We start from the raw sequence: 26,049 nt of genomic DNA, 5'->3' as shown, positions 1-26,049 counted from the left end.
GCGTACAACGAGGTGAGTAACACAGAGAAATGAAATGTGCCACACCGAGCACAAGGAAATTAAATTATGGTTTAACGAAATTTTTTGTCTAACAAAATTTTGTGGGGATCAATTTCACTTTAAAAAAAACTACAATAATACCTCTCGGTCGTTCCTCCTTCGAGCTGATCAAGCATTTGAAGAACATCGAGAGCAGTGTTTGTCGATAGGGGTTTTTAATGAAAATCGTACAAAGTCTCAAATATAAAAATCATTATTTTGATAATAGATTTGTTTATTTTCCAGAGAATTTATCATTGCAGAATTTTTAAAAATGAACACGGATGTGGAATTAGTTGCGTAGTCTCGGTCAGTGTAAAACCACAATTTATTTTGACTAATTATTCTGAAGGAACAAATCACGGTTGAGGCTTATCCGGTGCATTTGGGTTATTTGGTGTCGGTGCCACTGAACTCGAACTTTGGGGGCGATACTCATCAGATCTCATGTAGCATCTGAAAACCATTGCGAAGAGGGCTTGACGATAAGGAGCATGGATGAATATCATGACTAGTGTAGAGCATAATCCGTGTAGAGTTTCGAATATGATGACTCCATTTGTAAAAGACTGATCGTAATAATTATAAAGTATAGAGACCCAAGCATAAGTCAGAGGGATCAGCAACATGACTGTCGGAATACCAGTTTGGATGAGTAGGGCAATGAAGAATTTGACGTGAACTTCATAAGTTTTCTGGGACATTCTCTTGGAACGGACACGTTGGAGAATGTTCCAGACTAAACACAACATGAATCCGAAGAATTCAATCATTCCAATTAGTAAGAATACAACGAGAGAGGTGAGATGATAGGTGAAATCTTCAGTGACGACGAATATAGGTCCGGAGCGGACGGAGGGCGGAAGGCAAGGAATTTTCTTCATGAATACATTATGTTGTGAAAAACCCAGTGAAAAGTTTACCTCAAACACATGCTTCTTTGCCTCAATCTGTTCTGGAACTAAAAACCAAAACGGGATAAAAACAAGAACTGCGTACATATAATGTGTTCCCAGCCAGAAATGTCTATAACGTTCCCACTTGGACTTCCATGAATAGGTACAAACAATGTGGAATCTATGTTCGAATATCGCTAGAATAGATAGAAGGGTGTCTGAAATTTAAGTGATTATTCCTAACTTCAACGAAAAAAGTTAAACTTACTAGTACATGCCAATACAATCAACACATTCATCGTTATATCTGAAACTTCCAGATGACGGAGTAGACCGAGTGTATACCCAGACCATGTCGGTAGAATAACATAAGGAATCGTGAGAACTCCCAAAAAATTGTCATAAATAATAATCCAGATATGCAAGTTCAAGAAGTACCGCTTCACTGAGTTCATATAGCTTGGAGTTTTGGTAAGAATTATATATAGACCTAGGATGTGAGTTGGAATAGACACAGCTGTAACCATGTGTACCGCCAGAGATAATAATTCTGGCGTGGAATAGTAACTGTCCACATGGTGACATGTGAATTCAGACGTGTTTGAAACCATTTTTTGAAAAGAAAAGTATTGAAAAAGTATGAGTAATATGCAGTGGTAATGAAATGAGGCAGAGGAACAATTTCTTCCAGTATGGGCTAGTCTGACATGTGAGTGATCAATTTGAACGAGGAAATCTGATTATAAAAAAATTTATAGAATCAAATGGGTTGAGGTCAAACTTTGGCCGGAAGTTTAGTATTTTTGATACAGATATGAGGTGTATAGTGACAGCTTTGATAGATTGAAATCTATAGCCAAAGAGTTGTTGAATAAGATTACCTCCAAAAAAAAAAGACCAAAGAATTCATGACAAAGATTTTTTTGTTAATTAGCCATCCGTATCCCCTGGTGTCTATGTATGTACGCATGGCTGACGTTCGCTGATCAAAAACAACTTCAAAATTTTGCGGCAAAAAGTTTCAAGGTGTCATGTATGAACTCAAAACTGTTGTGGTTACTTTTAATTTCTCACATTTTAACTTCATATGATACTACCTTACAAGGGATATCCTCGAAGTGTCCTCTTTCAAACGACTCAAAAACGTGGCCACATATAATTTCGAGTCCGTACATTCCGAATCTAAAATAAAATTCTGCTAAATCCAGCCGAGTCATGACGTCAAGTTTTCCCTTTGTTCAAGCATTATTTGCGCGACACGCGGTCCGCCGGAATGTCTACCCAAACATATCTCCCAGTTTTTCAACCATCACTACCGACCACGTGGTGTCGGGGTTAGTGATCCCGCAAGACAGTCAAGAAAAGTTTGACGGCTCATAACTCGGTTCACAGTAGGATTATTTTAGATTCGGAATCTACGGACTCGAAAGTATCAGGGGTCAAATTTTTGAGTGGTTTGAAAAAGGACACTTCGAGGATTTCCCTTGTTAGTGATAGTCAATTTTCAACAATCTATAATTTCTAGGTATGATTTGAGCGATCAAAACAATTTTAGATACCATGGAACTATTCTCAAACTTTATCAGCAATAATCAAAGTTGGCCCTACTGAGATGACACTTCTCGGACGTTCTTCTTCAGATTTCATAAGGCATTTGAAGAACATATTCAGAAAAGCTTGTCGATAGGGATAATGGATAAGGATCATGACCACCGTTGCACAGAATCCATGTAATGTCTCGAATAAAAGAACAAAGTTAGTAGATGCTTGGTCATAATAATTATTCAATATTACAATCCAAGTTAAATTCAATGGGACAATTAACAGCACAGTTGGAACCATTGTCTGGATTATCAGAGCTGTGAAGAACTTGATTTGTAGATCATAGGTTTTCTTTGAGATTTTTTTGGAGCGAAGTTGTTGGAGTATATTTCGAACAAGGCAAATAATGAATACAACAAACTCGGTGGTTCCTATAATAAGGAAGGAAACCAGAGAGATTAATTGATAAGTGAAATCTTCAGTGACGACGAATATCGGTTCGACGCGGACCGAGTCAGGGATACACGGAATTTTCTGAATAGTTATCGAAACTTCAAACTATCAATTTTTAAAAGTGTGCAGGTATCGTAATGAGTTTACAAGCATTGCCAACACTAACGACTCCTTCGAGATGGTTCAGTTTTCAATAAACATTTATAGTTTCCAGTTCTGATTGAACTTCGAGTATTCACAGTGATCACAGACAAGTAGTTTCTAATCATTGTTTGATCAATTCTTCAGAAGCACATACGTGAAAACAAGCGGAAATTAATGAAAACCCAATTACTCTAGAGAGGAGTCTACACAGGAAACAGTGGGAACATCTCATAGTTAATGTTGAAAGACGAGCTAGAGAATTACTATTTTTTCGTTCACGAGAAGTGTATCCCATCATCTCATTTCAATAATTGTATAGTTTATTTCATTGATCTGAATACTAGAAAGTTTCTCCATAAATACATCTTTTTTTTTTCAAATTTTCAGTTCATCTGTTTCAAAAGGTGATTCAGATATATGCACATCCGTTGGGCTCATCGTTACCTACCAGCCGTGTCTGGATGCTTATCTTTTGTCGTGAATCCAGTATTGGCATATCTAATATTAACGGAACAGAAATCGACGACGATCGGACGATATCGGTTTTTGATTTTATTCTTTGCAGTTTTTGACATGTTATATTCAACGGTTGAACTTCTGGTTCCACTGGTGAGACTTTCTAAAAGCACTACTCTGTTGAACTTCTTGAATGTTTAGGGTATGAATGGAACTGGCTCCGCATTTGTAACTTATCTAGCTCATGGACCGTTTTTTGGTAAAGACGTGAGTGAAATGAAGCAACTTCGGAGAGCCAAAAACTTATTTCTTTTTTCAGAGAATCCGTCTCGGCCAGCTTGCCATTTCCGTCCGATCAGGATTCATTTCGCTGTCTTACGGAATCTTAATCATTCATTTCATCCATAGATACATTGCACTCTTCTAGTATCATGCGCTTAACATCTTCAATCTCAAAATACTTTTTTTCAGCCCAAAATTTGTTGAACAAATGTTCCGTCCTTTTGGAATATTCTGCATAATTACTTTCTTCTTAATTCATGGAATTGTTTGGGCTGGAATATGTGAACTGTTTTTGTATGCAGATGATGAAATGAGAGATTATATTCGGGAAACTTTTAGAAAAGATTACGAAGTGGATTCATATGACATTGCTTTTGTAGCAGCTCTGTACATGGTAAATGAAGGAAACGTCATCATGATATTTTAATTATAAATTGATCTTCAGGACGGTAGTGCTGAAGTCAATAAACGAGGATGGACAGGAATTCTATTACTTTCTGGAATATCAGTTTATGCTGTATCGTTGTATGTCATTTTGGGAAGAAAGGTGAATGAAGTTCGCAGGGATTTAAACAAATTTCAATTGCCAGATTGTTTTGAAGCTTCGAATTAATAACGCTCTATCCCAAATCACTCAAAACATGCACAAACAACTGTTCACTGTGTTGGCTGTCCAGACTGTAATTCCCGTTTGTGTCAGCTTTTCTCCGTGTATGATGGCTTGGTATGGACCAATATTTTATTTGGATCTCGGTATGTGGAATAACTATTTCGGGGTTATTGCATTTTCAGCATTCCCGTTTTTGGATCCGTTGGCTATCATTTTCCTGCTTCCAAACTATCGAAACAGGCTCACGAGAAATAACATCATCAAACCCTTTGGGAATATTTTATTCAACAGAACGACTACTGTTAATTGAAATATGAAACATCTTCTTCGCCAGTATATTCTTGATTCAAACTGAATAAAAAGAAACACAAGTCAACATACTGTATACATGCAACTAGTGGACAGTCTGCCTTAATTACCCTATATCACGAACGACTTCCCTACACTCGTTTTCAAAAAGCCTAGATTTTTTTGATATGAAAACTACAAGATATTTGATTTGAAAATCGTATTTCCTGAAAAATAAGTAATATATGTATATATTTTTTCCTCTATAACATAAAAATCCGTTGGTAATGAGCAGGAGTTCGCATGCTGCAGATGACAAATCAAAAATATAAAACGACGTACAAATCTTGTCTTCATTTACTCATTTTGTTTCTGTGTTGCCTAGTCACCCAGGAATGATTTATGTCAACTGGTACCACTATCGTATTCCCAAGTTAGGTGTTTTTAGTTTCCTGATCAAAATGAATTTTTATTTATTTGGTCTTGACAAAATTGAAAACTTAAATGGGAAAATATAGATATTTACTGATTTTCTTTGCTCTGTTTGATGTTGTCTACTCAGTTGTTGAACTTTTGATACCGATTGTAAATCTCCCTTTTTCTAGAAAATGTTGAAGAAACCTATTTCAGGCTGTCATAAACACATGCTATGGATTTGTAACTTTTTAAACAGACGGCACATTTTTCGATGACGTCATGGGTGGACAACATGGTGTCGCTTCTCGATGTGGCCTCCTTTCGTTGAGTTATGCTAAGCCAAGTGTATATCCAGACCAAGTTGGTATTAATACAAAAGGAATCACTAGGACACCCAAAAAGTTATCGTAAATTATTACCCAGATATGTGAGTTCAAGAAGTTTCATTTCACTGATTTCATAGAATTGGGAGTATTGGTTAGGGTTATATACAGACCGGGGAGATGAGTTGGGTTGGAAATTGCTGTGACAATATGTACCGTGTCAGCCAAAAACTCAGGACTAGAATAGTAGCTATCCACATTGTGGCAAGTGAGATTGGTGTTTTGGGACATTTTTCTTGCTGCCCAAAGCACAATGAGGCTGCGTTCGACGAATGCAAAAATTATATATTGTAGTTACTTAGAAAGTATATTTTACGTGCAAGTCAATCATAGTCTAGAAGCGTCACTGAGATTTCCATTCTAGACAAGAATGCTGAAAACAGGAAATTGAATTAAAGGTGCTTATGGTTGAGTGAGGTCAATATAATGCAGCGTTCAAATCTAATTATTTTGTCTTGTCAGAATAAATTTAGGTCTCAAGTATTCATATTTATTTGTTAAAATCAAATTTTGTCAGATCTCCAGCTACTTCGTGTCGCCGTCAGCGAAATCGGCGCCACAGAAATCGCACTTCTCAGTCGATCTTGCTTTGGTTTTATCAAACATTTGAAGAACATTGAAATGAATGCTTGTCGATAAGGATAATGAATAGAAATCATGACTAATGTTGAGAATAATCCGTGAAACGTCTCAATTATAATGACACTATTTGAGTAGACTTGATCGTAATAGTTGTATAGAATAGATACCCAAACATAAGTCAAAGGGATCACCAACATGAATGCAGGGACACCCATTTGAATTATCAGAGCGATAAAGAACTTGATATTTTTTTGGACCGTACTTGTTGGAAACCATTCCAAATTAGACAGAGAATGAAAACAGCGCATTCCAAAATTCCCATCAGAAGAAAAGATACTAATGAGGACAAGTGATATAAGACGGTCGAAATTTCAAAATTTCTTGCTCACGAACTTATTTTCTTAAAAATTGAGAAATTTTGTGCTAGTACATATTTATTTTTTAGTCTTAGACTTCGTTCAAAAATGCGTGAAAAATCATGATGTAGAACAAATTTGCTTCACTTCGATCTGTTCACGTCATTTTCTGTTCTTTTTTTCAAAGTTTGTTAAAAAGTACAGAATCGGTATCGATACCGATTCTGTACCAAGAAATTCCACCAGATTCGGTATGCATACCGATTCTGTACTCTGCATAAAAGGTCACGTAAAAAAATTATTTCTCCAAGTTTATTCAAAAGTACAGAATCGGTATCGATACCGATTCTGTACCAAACAACAATTCTGTATAAAAGGTCACGTGAAATATTGAAAATCCACAGTTTCGATGTGTCAAATTTTATTTATGATATTTTCGTTTACGTGGATTCAAATCTCATGTTCATTGAGTGGTCAAAATGACAATTTTCGATGAATAATCACCTAGATTTTGTTATTCGATTTTGATCAACTTCACATTTTCTTACTTTAAAAGGAAACACTTTAAAACCTTTTTTGCAATGTTCATTAACACAAACTTTTTTGTGTTGTTGAATAAGAAAATGTGAAGTTGATCAAAATCGAATAACAAAATCTAGGTGATTATTCATCGAAAATTGTCATTTTTGTCATTTTGACCACTCAATGAACATGAGATTTGAATCCACGTAAACGAAAATATCATAAATAAAATTTGACACATCGAAACTGTGGATTTTCAATATTTCACGTGACCTTTTATACAGAATTGTTGTTTGGTACAGAATCGGTATCGATACCGATTCTGTACTTTTGAATAAACTTGGAGAAATCATTTTTTTACGTGACCTTTTATGCAGAGTACAGAATCGGTATGCATACCGATTCTGTACTTTTGAACAAACTTGGAGAAATCATTTTTTTACGTGACCTTTTATGCAGAGTACAGAATCGGTATGCATACCGATTCTGTACTTTTGAACAAACTTTGAAAAAAGAACAGAAAATGACGTGAACAGATCAAAGTTGTTGTCAACTATTTCCCCAAAGACAAATCTGTCGACAACTAAAAGGCTGAATGATGAGCCCCACATGGTTTTCCCCGCAAAACTAGGCTCATCATCGCCTTACTAATCTCTTATTCCAATATTGTTCCAATCTGTTCACTAATTCACTTTATTTATCTCTTTTCAATCTCCTGTTATCAGGAATATTCAAATAATTATAATTCAAATTACCGCTCTTAATTCCCTTTTGTCAGTAAACACGCTCTATCGCTCAGCGACTCTCCGCCGCATCAACACTATCTCGTTGCCGGCGGCCGCGACGCGTGTCCGCGTAGCGGTCGACCGCGCATCTCAATCTCAATCTCGTCCAACGACAGAGGTCTGTTATCCTACTTTTTGGGTAGAATGCGTGAGAGTGAGAGAGTTTTCCGGCGAAATAGATCCTTCTAATTTTCCAGGACTATTTCTAGCCATTTTAGCGCCAACTGACGCTAGGAAATTCCTAAAAACTCCACCTTTTTGGGCCCTTTAGGCCATTTCAAGCTATCCGCGGTTGTGACCGCTCAATTGTCTACTGTTCGACCCGCGGCGCTTCCAGCAGGAAGCTTGTCTAAATAATTAAATTATCTCTCTTAAAATTATCTAAATCTTTCGTAATAAATGGATCTTTGTCTTAAAACTTGTGTTCTGTTGTCGCATCGCTCATCCTCACACTTATAGCCGTTTATTCACACATTTTAACCAGTTAGGGAAGATTTTATCCGGAGCGGGTCTGTCTCCGACTGCATTTAAGGCCCGCCACCACAAAAGTGGGAAAACTCTGTGCTTCACGTGCAAATTTTTCTGGTAATTGCCAGTTCATTGCATAATCGTTCAAATTCACGGAAATATTGTATTTTCAGTACAGATTGTTTACAGAAATCTATTTTTTAATTCGCTAGCAAAAAATTTTGAAATTTCAGCCGTCTTATTGTCGAAATAAAAAAAGTGATACCCGGTGTTTGCGGACTTAAGGCTAATTTTAATAATTTTTCCACTAAGTCCGCAAACACCGGGTATCACTTTTTTTATTTCGACAATATATGTGTAATTTTCAGCTTTTATGAATATGTCTTTGTTTTGAATAGAACCAGGAAGGCAGGGGATTTTCTGTAAAACGTTATTTGTTTTGTCATTTTTTTAGAAACTGTGAGTTACCTCAATAATATGTTTTTTCGCCTCGAATTGATCTGGGACAAAAAACCAAGAAGGAATGAAAATTAACACCGCATAAGTGTAATGTGCTCCCAGCCAACATTTACGGCAAGGTTCCCACTTTGTTTTCCAAGAAAAATTACATATGATATGAAATCGGTTTTCGAAAATTACGAGACTAGAAATAAGGGTATCTGGTATTTAAAAAAATAATAATGTGATTAAAAACAAAATACTCACTAATATCACAAAAGGGATTGTGAAAACTCCCAGAAAGTTGTCATAAATCATAATCCAGATATGTAAATTCACAAAATACCATTTGACAGAATTCATCGCTTTAGGAGTATTGAACAAAATTATATAAAGTCCTAGAAAATGAATAGGAATAGAGATAACTGTAACTCCGTGTACCGCCCGTTCTAAGAACTCAGGAGTTGAATAATAACTGTCAACACGGTGGCATTGAAGAGTCATGTTGATCGCCATGAATTTTGAAAAAGTGACCAATGGTGCATGAGCACTGTTCGGTTACACGGAGGAGCTAGACTTGGTAATTGAACTCATTTTCACCAAAAACTTTAATTCCATATCCGGATAAGCTACCCATAAAACCAATCATAAAACACAAAACTAAAAGAGGTGGCACGTTTTTGATCTTAGCGGAATGTGCAAATCGGAACAAGCTAAACAAGACGATTAAATCATGGGCGCGCGTAGTTTTTGAGTAAATTGATTAAAATTATTCATATAACACGGACTCCTAGAACGATTTTAGGGGCAGATTTCGTCATCAAACGTGGAATCAACTGTTTCTTCTCGTGTACCCTAATAAGTAATTTAAAAACCTGCTTAATAGAAAAGACCCGCACACAAAAAACATGCCAGTGATTACTTTAATTGAATTAACATTGAATTGGCTCACAACACACAAAGTTCCTGTTCAAGTGTCTAGATTTAAGAGAAATTGGTTCCAGGAATAATTTTTCCCGCAAAAGCCCAAATATTGGAACAGGTGTTTCTCTTATTCAAACAATTCATTTCAAATAAATACCGAGAATATCTAGTTTTAACTATTTTTCTGAGTTTCGATAGCTTGACTTGGTAATTAAATCCATTTTCATAAAAATCGTTAATTTTATATCCGGGTAAGTTACGCATGAAACCAATCATAAAAGACACATATAAAAGAGGTCTCACGTTTTTGATCTTAGTGGAATGTGCAAATCGGAACAAGCTAAACAAGACAATTAAATCATAGGCGCGCATAGTTTTTGAGTAACTTGATTAAAATTACTCATATGAGAAGAAGTTGAACATACAAAACATAGGTTACTGGAAACAGTTATTCCATGAAATGTTTCCAGTACTATTGCAAACGATTTCAAACGATTTAACAATGGAACAACTAACAGAAGACACGGCACCAGCATTTGAACAACTAGAGCCATAAAAAATTTGACTTGCATATGAAATTTTTTTAAAAAACATTTTCTTCGATCGCACTTGATCGATAACATTCCAAATTAAGCAGGCTATGAAAAACTGATTCCAAGACGCCTATCATGTAGCAGGTGAGGGTTATCAAATGATAGGAGTAGTTTTCAGTTAGTACGAACATATGATCCTGAAGGATATAGTCAGGAAGGCAGGGCAGAGTCTGAAACTAATAATTATATTTCTTAAAAGCTCATGCATAGCTCACCTGAAAAACTCGCTTCTTTGCTGCTTCCTGGTCTGGAAGTAAGAACTAAAACGTGATGAAAACAGTTATGACAAAAGTGTAATCAACCAAGGTATTCTGATTTTGTCCCAAGGTTCCTTCCAAGAGTAAGTACAAGTGATATGAAACCGACTTTCAAATATAGAAAGGATGGTATGACTGAAAATTATTGTAAGAATATGTAGAAGTAATGCAACAATCAGCACATCTGGGACACCAAGTTCCGGAAGCAATCCTAGTGAGAACCCGGATAAAGTAGGAAACATTAGAAATGGAATAGATAAAACACAAAGAAAATGGTCATTAACTACAATCCAACCATGTAACATTACAAAATAACATTTAATTGAACTCATGGCTCTCTGAGTTTTTGTGAGAATAATATAAAGACCAAATATATGGCAGGGTGTTGAATTAGCAGTGATACAATGTCCTGCTAGGGTAAGAAAATCTGGTTTAGCGTGGTAGCTGGTTGATGAGATGCATGTTACATCAGTCATATATGTTGAGAAATTGGTATTGAATCAATAAGAACGCTGACGAGGAATAGATTCAAGAAGGAGAGAATATGTAAATATAGAGACTACTTCCTTTTGGTTTGACAACAAAATAGCAATTATTCAAAAATGTGATCTAACGCTTTCTGAGAAGTAAAATAAATGTACGGATAGAACGTCAGAAGCATATTTGAGCCGGTTCAGAGAAGCAATATCTTGAAATTAACCACTAAAAGATTGTAAAACGTGTTTTGTTATTTCTTATTTTCTGTTGTTATGTAACTCAAACTTTATTCATGGACACTCTTAACGGAACTACTCGATTATTTGACACATTGAATCTCTGAGAACTCTTTGATGAAGTACTTCTCGGTCTCTTCGAAAACATGCTAAAGAACGCTTCTCGATAAGGACGATGAATAAAAATCATGACTATTGTAGAGACAATTCCATGTATTGACTCCATTGCGACCCCAATATTTGTGATGGCTTGATTGTAATAATTATAATAAATCACACAGCAGGCATAACTCAAAGGAATTAGAAGAAATATCAATGGAACCATCATTTGTATTACCAAGGCTATGAAGAATTTCTTTTGAATCTCGAATAATTTTTGAGACATTTTCTTTGCTCTTAATTGCTGAATAGTGTTGGTGATAAGAAGCAGAATAATCAAAATTGCTTCAGAGACCCCAAAAATCAGAAAAGTGACTAGAACAGTGATATGGTATGTGTAACTGTCAGACGTCACAAATATGGGAGCATTATAAATGTAGTCAGGTAGACACGGTAATTGCTGAAAATATATTATTTAGAGTTTTCGGCCAACTGAGATAACTTACTTGGAAAATTAATTTCTTGGCAATATCTTGATCTGGAGTCAAGAAGGCAAATGGGATAAGAATAACCAAACCAATCAAATAATGTGCGCCTAGCCAAACACGTCTAATTGATGTCCAGTAAGGTTTCCAATTGAAATTACAAACGATGTGAAAACGGTTTTCAAATATAGCGAGAATAGATAACAGGACGTCTGAAATGAGCTGAACTTTTGTAGTTTTAGATACAAATAACTTACATTCCAAAAAAAGGAGAACTGAAATCGTCTGAAGGATTGTGGGAACGCCCATATTGGTCAAAAGCCCAAGTGTGTACCCTGCCATAGTTGGTAGGAGTAGCATGGGAACTGTCAACAAACAAACTGAGTAGTCATACAAAACAATCCAAATATGTAGATTCACAAAATAAAATTTCACTGATTTCATCTGTTCTGGAGTTCGAAACAATATACAATACATCCCAAACAAATGAATTGGAACAGAGATTGCAGTTGCTCCGTGTAAAGATAACAGTAAAAACTCTGGAGAGGCAAAATAACTAATCTCAGGAGTACACGATGAAATCATTCAAAATGAAAAAGTTGAATCAGAGTCCCTTGAAATCACGTTTCCATAGCAGTCAATGCAATTTGCAATTGGATTTATGTTCTAGAACTCAAACACGTTTTTTTTGTTGAGAGATCAGATCAAAAAGAACAGAGAGCAAAACATTTGATAGAAGAATCAAGCTATCGAAACTCAGAAAAATAGTTGAAACCAGATATTCTCGGAATTTATTTGAAATGAATTGTTTGAAAAAGAGAAACACCTGTTCCAATATTTGAGCTTTTGCGAGAAAAATTATTCCTGGAATCAATTTCTCTTAAATCTAGACACTTCAACAGGAACTTTATGTGTTTTGAGCCAATTTAATTTTGATTCAATTCAAGTAATCACTGGCGTACTTTCGTGTGCGTGGTATTTTCTATCAAACATATTTATTCAGTTCCTTCAGAAAACTATCAGGGTACACGAGAAGAAACAGTTTCAGCTGTTGGATTACAACGTTTTGTTAAATTTCTCAACAGAAGAATTCTACTAATTTCTTCTTTGAATCTTTGTCGGAAAGTAGGAACGAAGAATAAAATGGCCAAGGGATCGAGAAATGGAAATGCAGAAACAGCAATTGCAGCACTGTGGTAGACCGATCTGCAATTTCCGAATAAGGTGATTCGAACCGTCAAACGAGAAATAACAAACCGTCCCAACTCGATCCCAAAAACTGGTTGATACCATGAAAAAATGCAAGGTGCAAAACTGACAACAGTCGGGATAACTGATTGAACTATGAGAGCTTTCATGAGTTGGGCCTGCAATTTCTTCGTCTTCTTGCTCATGATTAGAGTGTTACTTCCTAGCCGTTTCATGATAAGTAGACCGAGAATGAAGTAAATTATAACGGAGTCTACGGAAAGAAATGTGATGGAGACTACCCCGATGAGAGACTTTTGAACAGCGTCATAGCTTCCTTCCTGTAACTGAAACTTTTCAAAAGAAAAATCAAATGAAATATACTCTGTAAAGGGCGATAATCATGTTGATATCCAGAGAGTCCAACCCATAAACTTCTTGAATTGTCTCTCTCATGTACAACTTCCGTTCTCGATCCGCACCAATAAAATAGAAACACGCCTTAAAATCAGAATCATAGGCTCACACTTTTTGCAGCATTCATGCCCGAAACTTACCACAATCCAATAAACCATATGAAACAGACAATACACAATAGATGCAATCATTCCGTACGGTAGGAAATATTTAGCAAGAAACTTATTGCTGTAAGCGGTCACGTTATTACAGATTCTCTGAAAATAGTTCACTTGAATATAACCATGAATCGATATACAAAATGGGCGTGAAGGATTGCGTAGGTGGCCGAAATGAAACTACAACGGAACGCCAGTATGAATTGGTTGATTTCGGAGTACTGAAACCAAATTTGAACAGAAAACTTATCATTTTCACCAACTTTCTCGAATAACCCATCAGAAGTGAACACAGAGAACGCATAACGGTGATCATGAACACACTGAAAAAATTATCTAAAGTGAATTAAAAAATCCATTTCTAACCACTGGCACCAGAATGTCACAGGCGGAGCAAATCATGTTGAAAATGGCAAAGTACAATAGCAAGCATCGATAGTTTCCAAGTTGAAGTCTTTTATCTGCGAAAATGATGAATATGAAAATTGGATTCACAAGAAAAGAGCAGAGTCCATTGAATTTCGGGATGTAGTAGTGAGGCCAGTTGATGTACATCACGGCGAGGAAAAATGAATAGAAGAGTTGTATCGTATATGTTGGAGATAGTTTCGTGACAATACGATAAGAGGAGTTGTTCTGACTTGAGTGGGTGCAGACAGGAAATTAGACTATGTTCCTGTTATCATACGTAATATTACGCGAAATTATGATTTTATTGTTAACAAAGAATATGAACAGTTCAAGAGTTCAAGAAATCTTTCAACATTTTTTTTGAAAATCATGAGAAATCAACGTGAATGTTTTCTGTTTCTCATTGTACGCCTTGTTTGAACCTCGATATTTTCCACAAGTGCCGATCTATTAGAGGGTCACACATTTGGAAAGCCTGTACAGTTGAATCAATCGGAGAATTACCAAGGAGTCACATTTTAGGACAGTTCTCATTCTTCTTTTTTCGTAAATGGAAACATTTACAGATTTTTACTAAAACAAACAACATTTTACGGAACAAACAAGTCAGCTGAACTTCGTTTCCTATCATTTCGTTTTTCTGATTTTTTTTTCTGTTTCAGCTTTGCAAGCTGTTTTCACTTGGAAAACGTGACGTATGTAGTTCCCATACTTTTATTGATCTCATTAAAGAAAATAAAACACGATGGGGAACCAACCATAAAGTAATTCAACGAGAACCCAAATATTTCCGTATTCCTCAAACACCCAGCCCACGTTCATCCCAGTTAACTTACTTCCAGAATATCGGACGTTTTCCTATCATTTCGATCATCGTCACCGGTGTCTGAAATTTTTATGGTTATTTTTCTGAATTCAACTTTTCAAATATCGTCCGCACCGAAATCAGCAAATGTGAAGACTTTCAACACGATTTTTTTTCAAGCTTGATCAATTTGTGTTTATAAATCATTACCTTTTTCAATCCAATAGTTTCCACAATGAGAACAAATTAATTGAAAAAAATGGTTGTCAATGATGTCTGCACAGTTGAATCGCACAACACATTAGATGTAATTCCTATATGAGACGTAGTTCCTTTGTGATACTCATTAGACGTAGTTCATTTACGCCTATTTTCTGACCAGGGAACCAAAACATAAAGAGAACTAACTGAAGCTTCTCTGACAAGAGCTCTAATATTTCATATTTACAAATGTCGTATTCAACTGGACACCCTCCTAACGTTTATCGTCCAATCAACTTATTTCCAGAGTATCAGCAATTTTCGTATCATTTCGATTATGTCTCTATCATCATCGTTTTATCATTCATCTGTTTTATACCTCCCACACTTTGCACTGTAAAAATGTTGGTTTTTTATCTGAAAAGTCCTAACAAAAACACCTCGAAAGATATTCATCCATACGTATTCAAATCATTTCTCTGTATGCAATTCTGTAATATAATTGCTACAACGTTTGACTTCATTGTCTACCGTATCCCATGCACTTCGTTTGTCACTTCATACCTCTCTACAATGAAATCTGATAGTATCATCAGATATTTCGTTGTCTGTCATTACGGATTCGATTACATTTCTCAGTTTTATACTGTTCTGTTTTGTTTCATCAGAGTATTGGTTCTTTTTAATCCAAGAAGCCATTTGGAAGTAACCCTCCAGTTTAAAATGTTCAAATATTTCATCTAGTTTTCAGGTCTGCAGAATTCTTTTTGTAGTATGGTCGCTTGTATCAGTATTACTCAGTATATGTGGTTCTTTTTCTCATATCTGGTATGATGCAGTTGGAATGCAATTAGATTCCCCATTCCAATATGGTGCGATAATTCTAACTACTACGTTTGCTTACGGAAATGTAAGAACTTAAAACAAAAAAGTAATTTGAAAATTGACGACACACTGATGTCATATCAGAAGTGTACCCGTCATGATTAACTGGTCTACTGACTAATATCTTCAGATCAACATTTTGTTCAATTGCTCATGTGTGGCTCATCAAAAAATGATATTATTTCAGCGTCCGCAGAACATCGGAGGCTACTTTTTCTCCTTGATTGTGACAATTTCTATAGTTGCAATTACATTAATAATGTTGATTAAAATGAAAAACCTCAAATTAATGTAAGTTAAGATCTGACCAAGCATGTAGTTCAAATCTATTTTCTTTCTAGAGATCAACATTCCAAACTAAAAGCGAAAGCAGAAACAACACTGAAAATCACAATGTGCATTATTATAATACCCTCAATACTCTCACAAACTTTTGCTGTGAGTTTTCCTACTGCTTTTCCTTGAAACTCAATAAAACTCTATTGCAGTTAGCTAGTTTTTGGGCCTATAATTATGCTTGTTATATTATTCTCGTTCGTCCAGTTTTTTTGGATTGTCGAGTAAACATAGTTTCGTGTTATTTCTATTGGACTCATCCCTATTTCAAACAGACGGTGACACCAAAACCAGTTAGCGTGAAGTCATTGAGCACAAGTTAAATCAATTTCTTTTCAAACCTTCATTTTTCATTTCCGCAGTATTCATTTTATGTTCCCTTTCTCACATTGAGAATGAATTAATTACGAAATTTAAATTGTTCTCAATGATCTATGTTTTTCTTCTCATAAGATGAATCACTCCGCAAACAAGACGAAACTCGACCCAGACGTAGTTCCCATGCTTCGATTCTTCTGACAAGGAAACGAAAACATTGAGGTGAACCAAGCGAAAAGTTTTTTAACGAGGATACACATATTTTCAGTCTTAGAAATGGCGTCTTTGCCCAACGCGTACCTCCCGATCGATTGGTTTCCAGAATATCAGACATTTTCGTACCAATTCGATTATGTCACTGTCATCGTTATTTTATCATTCATTTGTTTCGTTCCATCTGTTTTTGCCACTGTTCAAATGATTTTGTTTTACCTGAAAACCAGCACTCGAAATGGTTCAAAAGAGATTCATCCATATGTATTCAAGTCATTTCTCTGTATGCAGTTCTGCAATATAATTGCTACAGCTCTCGATTACATTGTCAACAGAATTTCATACACAACACTGGTTACTTCTTATATTGCTACGATGAAATCTGAAATCATCATAAGATATTTAGTCGCTGCACTCTATGCATTCATTTACATGTCTCAATTATATACAGTCTTGTTCTGTTTCATCAGAGTATTGGTTCTTTTTAATCCAAGAACTCACTCAGAGGTCAGGGTTTGTTCCGTAGCAAAGTATATCAAAAACATACTTTTTAGATTTGTAGTGTTATTTTCAAAGTATGGTCATTTGCGTCATGTTTATTCAGTATTATTGTTATTTTGACTAACATTCTAAGTAATGCAATAGGAATTCAGTTGGATATTCCATTCCAGTATGGAGCAATAACTTTAACGACTACATTTGCTTTCTCAAATGTTAGTTTATTTCGAAATAGCTAAATGTCTCATGACATGAGAAGCTAATAATGAATTATACTGAACACTGTTTTTCAGCGTCTGCAAACCATTGGAGACGCTGTGTTCTCTTCGATTGTTACTTTTTGTATAATCACGACGGCATTATTGATGATCATCAAAATGAAGACTCTGAAATTAGTGTAAGTTCTGATTGAGCAATAGATCCCAAAAATTTTTAATTTCTCTTCTTTTCAGTGATCAAAATTCGAAATTGAAGGCAAAAGCAGAAACAACACTGAAAATCACAATGTGCATTATTCTGCTACCATCTATGATGACTCAAGTTTTTGCTGTTCGTTTTTGAAATTCCATTTATTCAAAACTTCTGAATCTTTTTACAGATAACATGTTTCTGGGCATCATCATATGTTAGCTACATCTTACTTGTCCGGACGTTTCTTGTGGATTTTCGAGTGAATATTGTCTCTTGTTACTTCTATTGGAATCATCCGTGTTTTAAGCAGACGTTGACTCCAAAACCACTTAGCGTGAAGTCTCTGAGCACTAGCTAAAACATTTTATGTTCATACTTACATTGTTCATTTCATCAGTATTCATATTATGTTTTTTTTCACAAAGAGAAAAAATTAAAGTTGTTCTCAATGATCTATGTTTTTCTTCTCATAAGACTAATCACCTGGAAAACGAGACGAAATTTAACCCAGACGTAGTTCCCATACTTCGATTCTTCTGACAAGGAAACGAAAACATTAAGGTGAACCAACCGAAAAGTTTTTTTAACGAGAACACACATATTTCAGTCTTCGAAATGGCGTCTCTGCCCAAGCGTCAGACCCACGCGTACAACCCGATCAATTCGTTTCCAGAATACCAGACATTTTCCTACCATTTCGATTATGTCACTGTCATCGTTATTATATCATTCTTTTTTTTTATTCCATCCGTTTTCGCCACTGTTAAAATGATCTTGTTTTACCTGAAAGCCAGTACTCGAAATGGTTCGAAAGAGCTTCATCCATATGTATTCAAGTCGTTTCTCTGTATGCAGTCCTGCAATATAATTGCTACAACTTTTGAATTTATTGTCTACCGCATCCCATTCACAACGCTGATGACTTCTTATTTTGCTACGATAAAAGCCGAAATCATTTTCAGATTATTAGTAGCTTCACACTTTGCATTTAACTATATTTCTCAATTATTTACAGTCTTGTTCTGTTTCATCAGAATATTGGTTCTTTTTTATCCAATAACTCATTCAAAGGTCAGTGTTTTTTCCTGAACAAAGTGTATTGAAAACATAATTTTCAGATTTGCACTGTTATTTTCAAAGTATGGTCGTTTGTATCATGTTTATTTAGTCTTGTTGTTTTTATTCCTCACATTCTAAGTAATGCTATAGGAATTCAGTTGGACTTTCCATTTCAGTATGGAGCAATAGCTCTCACGACTGAATTTTCTTACACAAATGTGAGTTTATTTCGAAGTAGCAAAATGCCTCAAAGACATGAGAAGTTAAAACTGAGTACTGATTTTCAGCGTCTACAAAGCATCGGGGACGTTGTGTTCTCTTCGATTGTTACTTTTTGTATAGTTACGATGACGTTAGTGATGATCTTCGAAATGAAGACTCTGAAATCAGTGTAAGTTCCGATTGAGCAATAGCTATTAAAAATTTGTTTATATTCTCCTCTTTTCAGTGATCAAAATTCGAAACTGAAGGCAAAAGCAGAGACAACACTGAAAATCACAATGTGCATTATTCTGATACCATCTATGACGACTGAAATTTTAATTGTTTGTTTGTGAAATTAAATTTGTTCAAAACTTCCGAATTGTTTTCAGATCACATGTTTCTGGGCATCAACATATGCTAGCTACATGATACTTGCTCGGCCTATTCTTGTGGATTGTCGAGTGAATATAGTCTCTTGTTACTTCTATTGGACTCATCCGTGTTTTAAGCAACAGGCAGTATTGAAACATGTGAATGTGATGGCTCTGAGCACAAACTGATTATGAGTTGGTTTCTGGAAATTCGTTGTTCTCAAGTTGTCAGATATTTTCTACGAGTCTCAATTTTCAAATAAAATTTTGTTCCATCCAAATAGTTGAACAATTGTTGATATTATTTATTCAGAAAACCGAATTTTTGAAAAATTTGTTTATTTTGATGTAAAATTAACGTTAAGGGGTCGTTAAATTTTATCCAAATAGTATCGAAATAGAGCTGTTTGGTTTCCTTGGGACAGTATTTGAGAACTCTTCGTCATAATCGCTTTTTCTGAAAACATATTTACAACTACTGTCCGATACGGACGGTGGAGGAAAATCATGACTAGAGTAGAGACACGCCCATGCACAGATTTGATCGATACAGCAATATTCATGAATTCCTGATTATAATAGTTGAAAAATATTGAAAAACAGGAATATGGTAGCAGAATTAGTAATAAGATAATAGAAACCACCATTTGTATAACCAGAGCTAAAAAATAATTCTTCATCTCATCAGTATTCATTTTATGTTTCTTTTTTCACAGTGAGAAAAAATTAATTTCAAAATTAAAATTGTTGTCAATGTCAATGTTTTTCTTCTCATAAAATGAATCACTCCGAAAACGAGACGAAACTCGACCCAGACGTAGTTCTTCTAACAAGGAAACGAAAACATTAAGGTGAACCAACCGAAAAGTTTTTTAACGAGAACTAAAATATTTTCAGTCTTCGAAATGGCGTCTCAGCTCGCGCGTCAGACCCACGCGTACCTCCCAATAGATTGGTTTCCAGAATACCAGACATTTTCCTACCATTTCGATTATGTCACTGTCATCATTATTTTATCATTAATTTGTTTCATTCCATCAGTTTTTGCCACTGTTCGAATGATTTTGTTTTACCTGAAAACTAGTACTCGAAATCGTTCGAAAGTGATTCATCCATATGTATTCAAGTCGTTTCTCTGTATGCAGTCCTGCAATATAATTGCTACAGTTATCGATTTCATTGTCTACAGAGTTCCATACACAACGCTGGTTACTTCATATTTTGCTACGATAAAATCTGAAATCATCATCAGATATTTAGTCGCTGCACTCTATGCATTCAACTACATGTCTCAATTATATACAGTTTTGTTCTGTTTCATCAGAGTATTGGTTCTTTTTAATCCAAGAACTCACTCAGAGGTTTGTGTTGTTTTTCCTGAACAGAGTGTATGGAAAACTCACTTTTCAGATTTGTAGTGTTATTTTCAATGTATGGTCGATTGTATCATGTTTATTTAGTATTGTTGTTTCTTTTCCTAATATTCTTAGCAAAGCAATAGGAATTCAGTTGGACTTTCCGTTCCAGTACGGAGCAATAACTTTCACGACTATATTTTCATACACAAGTGTGAGTTGATTTCAAAGCAGCAAAATGCCTCAAGACATGAGAAGCTATAACTAACATAAGTACTGTTTTTCAGCGTCTGCAAAACATCGGGGACGCTGTGTTCTCTTCGATTGTCACTTTTTGTATAGTTACGATGACATCAGTGATGATCTTCAAAGTGAAGACTCTGAAATTAGTGTAAGTTCCGATAGAGCAATAGCTCTTAAAATGTTTTGTATTTCCAACTTTACAGAGGCCAACATTCGAAACTGAAGGCAAAAGCAGAAACAACACTGAAAATCACAATGTGCATTATTCTGATACCATCTATTATGACTCAAATTTTTACTGTTTGTTTTTGAAATTTCATTTATTTTAACCTTCCGAATCGTTTCCAGGTAATATGTTTCTACGCAACAACCTATGCCAGCTATATTATTCTCGTTCGTCCAGTTCTTCTGGATTGTCGAGTGAGTATAGTCTCTTGCTACTTCTATTGGACTCATCCATATTTCAAGCAGACGTTGACTCCAAAACCACTTAGCGTGAAGTCTCTGAGCACTAGCTAAAGCAATTTATTTTCATTTCTTCATTTTTCATTCCCTCAGTATTCATTTTATGTTTCTTTTTTCACAGTGAAAATAAATTAATTACAAAATTAAAATTGTTCTCAATGATCTATGTTTTTCTTCCCATAAGATGAATCACTCCGCAAACAAGACGAAACTCGACCCAGACGTAGTTCCCATACTTCTATTCTTCTGACAAGAAAACCAAAAGATTAAGGTGACCCAACCGAAATGTTTTTTTAACGAGAACACACATATTTCAGTCTTCAAAATGGCGTCTCAGCTCGCGCGTCAGGCCCACGCGTACCTCCCAATAGATTGCTTTCCAGAATACCAGACATTTCCCTACCATTTTGATTATGTCACTGTCATTATTATTATATCACTCATTTGTTTCGTTCCATCTGTTTTCGCCACTGTTCAAATGATTTTGTTTTACCTGAAAACTAGTACTCGAAATCGTTCGAAAGTGATTCATCCATATGTATTCAAGTCGTTTCTCTGTATGCAGTCCTGCAATATAATTGCTACAGCTATCGATTACATTGTCAACAGAGTTCCATACACAACACTGGTTACTTCTTATATTGCTACGATGAAATCTGAAATCATCATAAGATATTTAGTCGCTGCACTCTATGCATTCAACTATATTTCTCAATTATATACAGTCTTGTTCTGTTTCATCAGAGTATTGGTTCTTTTTAATCCAAGAACTCACTCAGAGGCCAGTGTTTGTTCCGTAGCAAAGTATATCAAAAACATACTTTTCAGATTTGTAGTGTTATTTTCAAAGTATGGTCGTTTGTATCATGTTTATTCAGTCTTGTTGTTTTTTTTACTAATATTCTTAGCAAAGCAATAGGAATTCAGTTGGACTTTCCGTTCCAGTATGGAGCAATAACTCTTACGACTACATTTGCTTCCACAAATGTGAGCTTATTTCGAAATAGCTAAATGCCTCATGACATGAGAAGCTAATACTGAACACTGTTTTTCAGCGTCTGCAAACTATCGGGGACGCTGTGTTCTCTTCGATTGTTACTTTTTGTATAGTTACGATGGCATTATTGATGATCATCAAAATGAAGACTCTGAAATTAGTGTAAGTTCCGATAGAGCAATAGCCCTCAAACATTTTTATATTTTCTTCTTTTCAGGGATCAAAATTCGAAACTGAAGGCAAAAGCAGAGACAACACTAAAAATCACAATGTGCATTATTCTGCTACCATCTATGATGACTCAAGTTTTTGCTGTTCGTTTTTGAAATTCCATTTATTTAAAAGATTCAATTCGTTTTCAGATTACATGTTTCTGGGCATCAACATATGCTAGCTACATCATATTTGCCCGGGCTATTCTTGTGGATTGTCGAGTGAATATAGTCTCTTGTTACTTTTATTGGACTCATCCGTATTTTAAGCAACTGACAGTATTGAAACCTGTGAATGTGAAGTCTGAGCACGAATTGATTATAAGTTGGTTTCATGAAATTCTTTGTACTCAAGAGTCCAGATATTTCCTTCGATTTCTCAATTTTCAAATAAACGTTTTTGTCTTCATGCAAATAGTTTTACAATTATTGATACTACTTATTCAAAAAACAAAACAACTGTTTATATTGATGTAAAATTAAAGTATTTATTGATGACTAAAGTAGAATCAAGTCCATTCACAGATTCCATCGATACAGCAATATTCTGATCATAGTAGTTAAAATAATATTGAAAACGAGAATAGGTAAGAGTAATTAGTAATAAGCTAAGAGGAACCAATGTCACAAAAAGTATAAGAAATATCTGAAAATTTAAGATTTATTCTGATCACATCTCAAGAATCCGAATGGAACAAGAATAGCCAAAGACAGTGAAGCAATGTGCACCTAGCCAAAAAGGTCTGATTAAAGTCCAGTAACGTTTCCAGTTGAAGTTGCAAATCGTATGGAAACGGTTCTCAAATATGGTCAGAATAGATAACATAGCATCTTAAAAAAAACAACTTTTATCCGTTATGAATACTGAAAATCATAAATTTACATTCCAGCAGAAGTAAAATCAAAACTGTCTGAAGTATTTTCGGGTCTCAGTAGAGATATATTAGAGTTCAGAAGCGACAGTAGAAATTCAGGTGAAACAAAGTATTTTGTATCTGAAAGGGAGATTATTGAAGAAGTTTTTCAAGTTCCAGAGTGTGCTGAAAATCATGTCGTATTGAGTTTAGATTGGTGGCTGAATTGGTTCTGTTCGAAACACCTGTAATATTATGAATTCAAATTTTTCTGTGTGCAAGGAAAGCTCGCCCACTCCCATTTCAACGATGCGCTCCATTTTCGAACACTGCCGCCGCCAGACGGCAGAGCGAGCGTTCCTTGCACAGAAAAAATTGAATTCATAATACCTCAGTTCAAAAGTATAAACCGTTAACGTTGTTTTCAAAATAAAATGTTCGTAATAATAATATTAACGTGTTTTTTTTCGCTATTCAACAATGACTTCTACAATAAGACGAAAACGCTAAACCACAAATTCTGCCAAATGAACCACAAATCTTTTGACATCAGTTCTATTCTGAAAGATTCGCTGACGTTATGTTATCTCGTTTCTTTGCAGTGTGAAACACCTGTTGAGGCTTAGACAGATCACTTTTTTCAAACTTTGCGGCTCTATGACTAGACAGACTTAGAATTAGGTTCAAACTTGAAATAACAGACGAATGTTTATGGCAGGCATTTGATTTTAATTCTTATACTTCATTTAACTTCACTAGAAGATAGTAATGCTGATAACAGATACAATAATTAATATTTGAGTATACCAATCGAATTATTCTTCAGATATCGACTCCTCCTGTTCTCCGCTTCATCTTGTTGACCATTTTTCCTGATAAAAATATCCAAAAACGCTTCTCTGTAAGGATGATGAACGAATAACATCACTATTGTAGAGACGAAGCCATGCATTGACCCAATGATAATAGCTATGTTTGTCATTGCTTGATTGTAATATTTCAGCTCAATCGCTATAAAAGCATAGATAAGAGGCAGGAGAAGCATAACAAATGGTATTGCCACCTGAATAACCAAAGCTCTAAAAAGTTTCCGTTGCATTCGATATGTCTTATGAGATATTGCATGTGACTTCAGCTGCTTCAAAGTGTTCATAACTAATAATGTTACAAACGTCGACACTTCTAAACAGAGAATTGCCATATAAGTTACACTGACTGTCATATGATAGGTATAGTCTTCTGCGAGTATAAAAACCGGAGCTTCATAAATATACCGGGGTAGACATGGCAAGCTCTGGAAAAAAGGCAACATTTAAATATTCCAAATATGTAGATCATACCGCAAATACACGACACTTGACTGCATCTTGTTCTGGAACCAGAAATCGAATCGGTATCAAAAGGAAGACAGCGACTATGTGATGTGATGCTATCCAGGGACGCCTCCAAAACGTCCAGCATGTGTTCCCTAATTTTCTATAGACAGTGTAGAAGCGATTCTCAAAAATAGCCGCAATAGAAATCAGTACATAGACAAAAAGAGCAAAAATTAGAAGTGTTTGATCTCTGGTTGAGACGCCAACATGCCTCAAGAGTCCAAGTGGATAACCAGATAATGATGGGATAAGAACAAAGGGAACTGTTAATACACCGAAAGAGTAATCAAAAAATATAATTGAAAAATGTAAATTTACCAAATACCATTTCACATTTTTCATCATATCCGGAGTTTTCCGAAGAATACAGTACAGTCCGAATAAGTGGATTGGTGTTCCAACTGTCGTGGTGAGGTACAATCCAAAAGAAAGAAAATTAGGAGAGTCAAAATAAGAAACGAGTGGAAAACATGATAAATTCATGTCAAACAAAAATGTTTCAATTCAAAGTGTATATATTGGTCGTGTGGTTGCCAAGGTTTAATCTAATTCTTGCTCAAAAAGCAATATCTTGCCTGAAAGTTTAGTGACTGAAGTTCTTTTTCAAGGAAAACGTTTCTATGAATATTGGTCTTGATAGTCACCTTCCATTTCACATTGCAGCAGTAGCATTAATCATTGGTGATAGAAATGTTGTATTAGTCATCAATAATTAGTTTTCAAAAGATATTACTGAACTGGTACTGAACAATCTATTTCATCCTGTAAATCCTACATACATGATTGTAAAAATAGTGAAGAGTCAATGTGTGATAACTAGAGCTTATTCAGAAAACTTTAAACCAAAAACTTCGGAAAATGATTCCCGGAAGCAAGATAATTAGCCCTGAAAACATTTTAGAACACAAACCGAAATCAAATAATGATATGTCTTTGGATTTTTTACAGCTGCCAATTGCGCCTTTAAGTGGGACACTGGGTTTAAAATAATGAGGTTTGTTGAGAGGGCAATGAAGGTAGCGGTCGGAGACTGATCGCCTCTCAGAAGAAATATAAAATCGTCCCTAATTAAAGTGTAATGCGGCATGTTTGTAAGATAAGCAATGTTAGAAAGAACACAGTATCAGTGACCCGTTTATTGAACCTTCTTCTAGGGAATATCCTCGAAGAATAACCAAAATAGAGAAAGGGTGATAAAAAAGAGAATAAAAGAGAGCGTCGTGTCCTGAGGAGATGTTGAGTCGACGAAGACAGAAGAGACGAACGCGGCGGGACTGAACGGCGGGAAAAAGAGACTAAAAGTCCCAAAAACCGGAAGAATATAATTTAGCCTAAGCTCT

The 26,049-nt window shown here is 35.4% G+C and overlaps 9 protein-coding genes across 9 annotated transcripts; 4 read left to right on the top strand and 5 right to left on the bottom strand.

The window, feature by feature from the left end:
• Positions 1-398: 398 nt before the first annotated feature.
• GCK72_020217 (uncharacterized protein) lies at positions 399-1,390 on the bottom strand (the record flags this gene model as incomplete). Its single annotated transcript, XM_053733454.1, has 3 exons — positions 399-917; positions 963-1,153; positions 1,204-1,390. 3 exons carry the CDS (start codon positions 1,388-1,390, stop codon positions 399-401), a joined length of 897 nt encoding a protein of 298 aa, XP_053582367.1.
• Positions 1,391-2,507: 1,117 nt separating this feature from the next.
• Positions 2,508-2,777, bottom strand: GCK72_020216 (uncharacterized protein; the record flags this gene model as incomplete). Its single annotated transcript, XM_053733453.1, has 1 exon — positions 2,508-2,777. One exon carries the CDS (start codon positions 2,775-2,777, stop codon positions 2,508-2,510), a length of 270 nt encoding a protein of 89 aa, XP_053582366.1.
• A 714-nt stretch (positions 2,778-3,491) lies between these two features.
• GCK72_020215 (uncharacterized protein) lies at positions 3,492-6,149 on the top strand (the record flags this gene model as incomplete). The annotated part of the gene is made up of 7 exons (XM_053733452.1): positions 3,492-3,683; positions 3,732-3,797; positions 3,850-3,956; positions 4,002-4,206; positions 4,258-4,359; positions 4,403-4,565; positions 6,028-6,149. The coding sequence occupies 7 exons, from the start codon at positions 3,492-3,494 to the stop codon at positions 6,147-6,149; spliced, it is 957 nt and encodes a 318-aa protein (XP_053582365.1).
• Positions 6,150-11,191: 5,042 nt separating this feature from the next.
• GCK72_020214 (uncharacterized protein) lies at positions 11,192-12,092 on the bottom strand (the record flags this gene model as incomplete). The annotated part of the gene is made up of 3 exons (XM_003116037.2): positions 11,192-11,707; positions 11,754-11,944; positions 11,990-12,092. 3 exons carry the CDS (start codon positions 12,090-12,092, stop codon positions 11,192-11,194), a joined length of 810 nt encoding a protein of 269 aa, XP_003116085.2.
• Positions 12,093-12,751: 659 nt separating this feature from the next.
• Positions 12,752-14,050, bottom strand: GCK72_020213 (uncharacterized protein; the record flags this gene model as incomplete). Its single annotated transcript, XM_053733451.1, has 6 exons — positions 12,752-12,938; positions 12,990-13,261; positions 13,305-13,421; positions 13,478-13,594; positions 13,759-13,818; positions 13,862-14,050. 6 exons carry the CDS (start codon positions 14,048-14,050, stop codon positions 12,752-12,754), a joined length of 942 nt encoding a protein of 313 aa, XP_053582364.1.
• A 2,677-nt stretch (positions 14,051-16,727) lies between these two features.
• Positions 16,728-19,396, top strand: GCK72_020212 (uncharacterized protein; the record flags this gene model as incomplete). Its single annotated transcript, XM_053733450.1, has 6 exons — positions 16,728-17,177; positions 17,456-17,559; positions 17,615-17,711; positions 18,920-19,023; positions 19,081-19,177; positions 19,226-19,396. 6 exons carry the CDS (start codon positions 16,728-16,730, stop codon positions 19,394-19,396), a joined length of 1,023 nt encoding a protein of 340 aa, XP_053582363.1.
• A 716-nt stretch (positions 19,397-20,112) lies between these two features.
• GCK72_020211 (uncharacterized protein) lies at positions 20,113-21,324 on the top strand (the record flags this gene model as incomplete). The annotated part of the gene is made up of 4 exons (XM_053733449.1): positions 20,113-20,568; positions 20,850-20,953; positions 21,009-21,105; positions 21,154-21,324. The coding sequence occupies 4 exons, from the start codon at positions 20,113-20,115 to the stop codon at positions 21,322-21,324; spliced, it is 828 nt and encodes a 275-aa protein (XP_053582362.1).
• A 505-nt stretch (positions 21,325-21,829) lies between these two features.
• GCK72_020210 (uncharacterized protein) lies at positions 21,830-23,302 on the top strand (the record flags this gene model as incomplete). Its single annotated transcript, XM_053733448.1, has 6 exons — positions 21,830-22,074; positions 22,179-22,257; positions 22,326-22,429; positions 22,485-22,581; positions 22,630-22,804; positions 23,250-23,302. 6 exons carry the CDS (start codon positions 21,830-21,832, stop codon positions 23,300-23,302), a joined length of 753 nt encoding a protein of 250 aa, XP_053582361.1.
• Positions 23,303-24,123: 821 nt separating this feature from the next.
• GCK72_020209 (uncharacterized protein) lies at positions 24,124-24,378 on the bottom strand (the record flags this gene model as incomplete). The annotated part of the gene is made up of 1 exon (XM_053733447.1): positions 24,124-24,378. The coding sequence occupies one exon, from the start codon at positions 24,376-24,378 to the stop codon at positions 24,124-24,126; it is 255 nt and encodes an 84-aa protein (XP_053582360.1).
• Between the last annotated feature and the right edge of the window lie 1,671 nt (positions 24,379-26,049).

Source organism: Caenorhabditis remanei, chromosome V, assembly GCF_010183535.1.
Source record: "Caenorhabditis remanei strain PX506 chromosome V, whole genome shotgun sequence".
NCBI lineage: Eukaryota > Metazoa > Nematoda > Chromadorea > Rhabditida > Rhabditidae > Caenorhabditis > Caenorhabditis remanei.
This window is presented reverse-complemented; position numbering and strand designations above follow the sequence as displayed.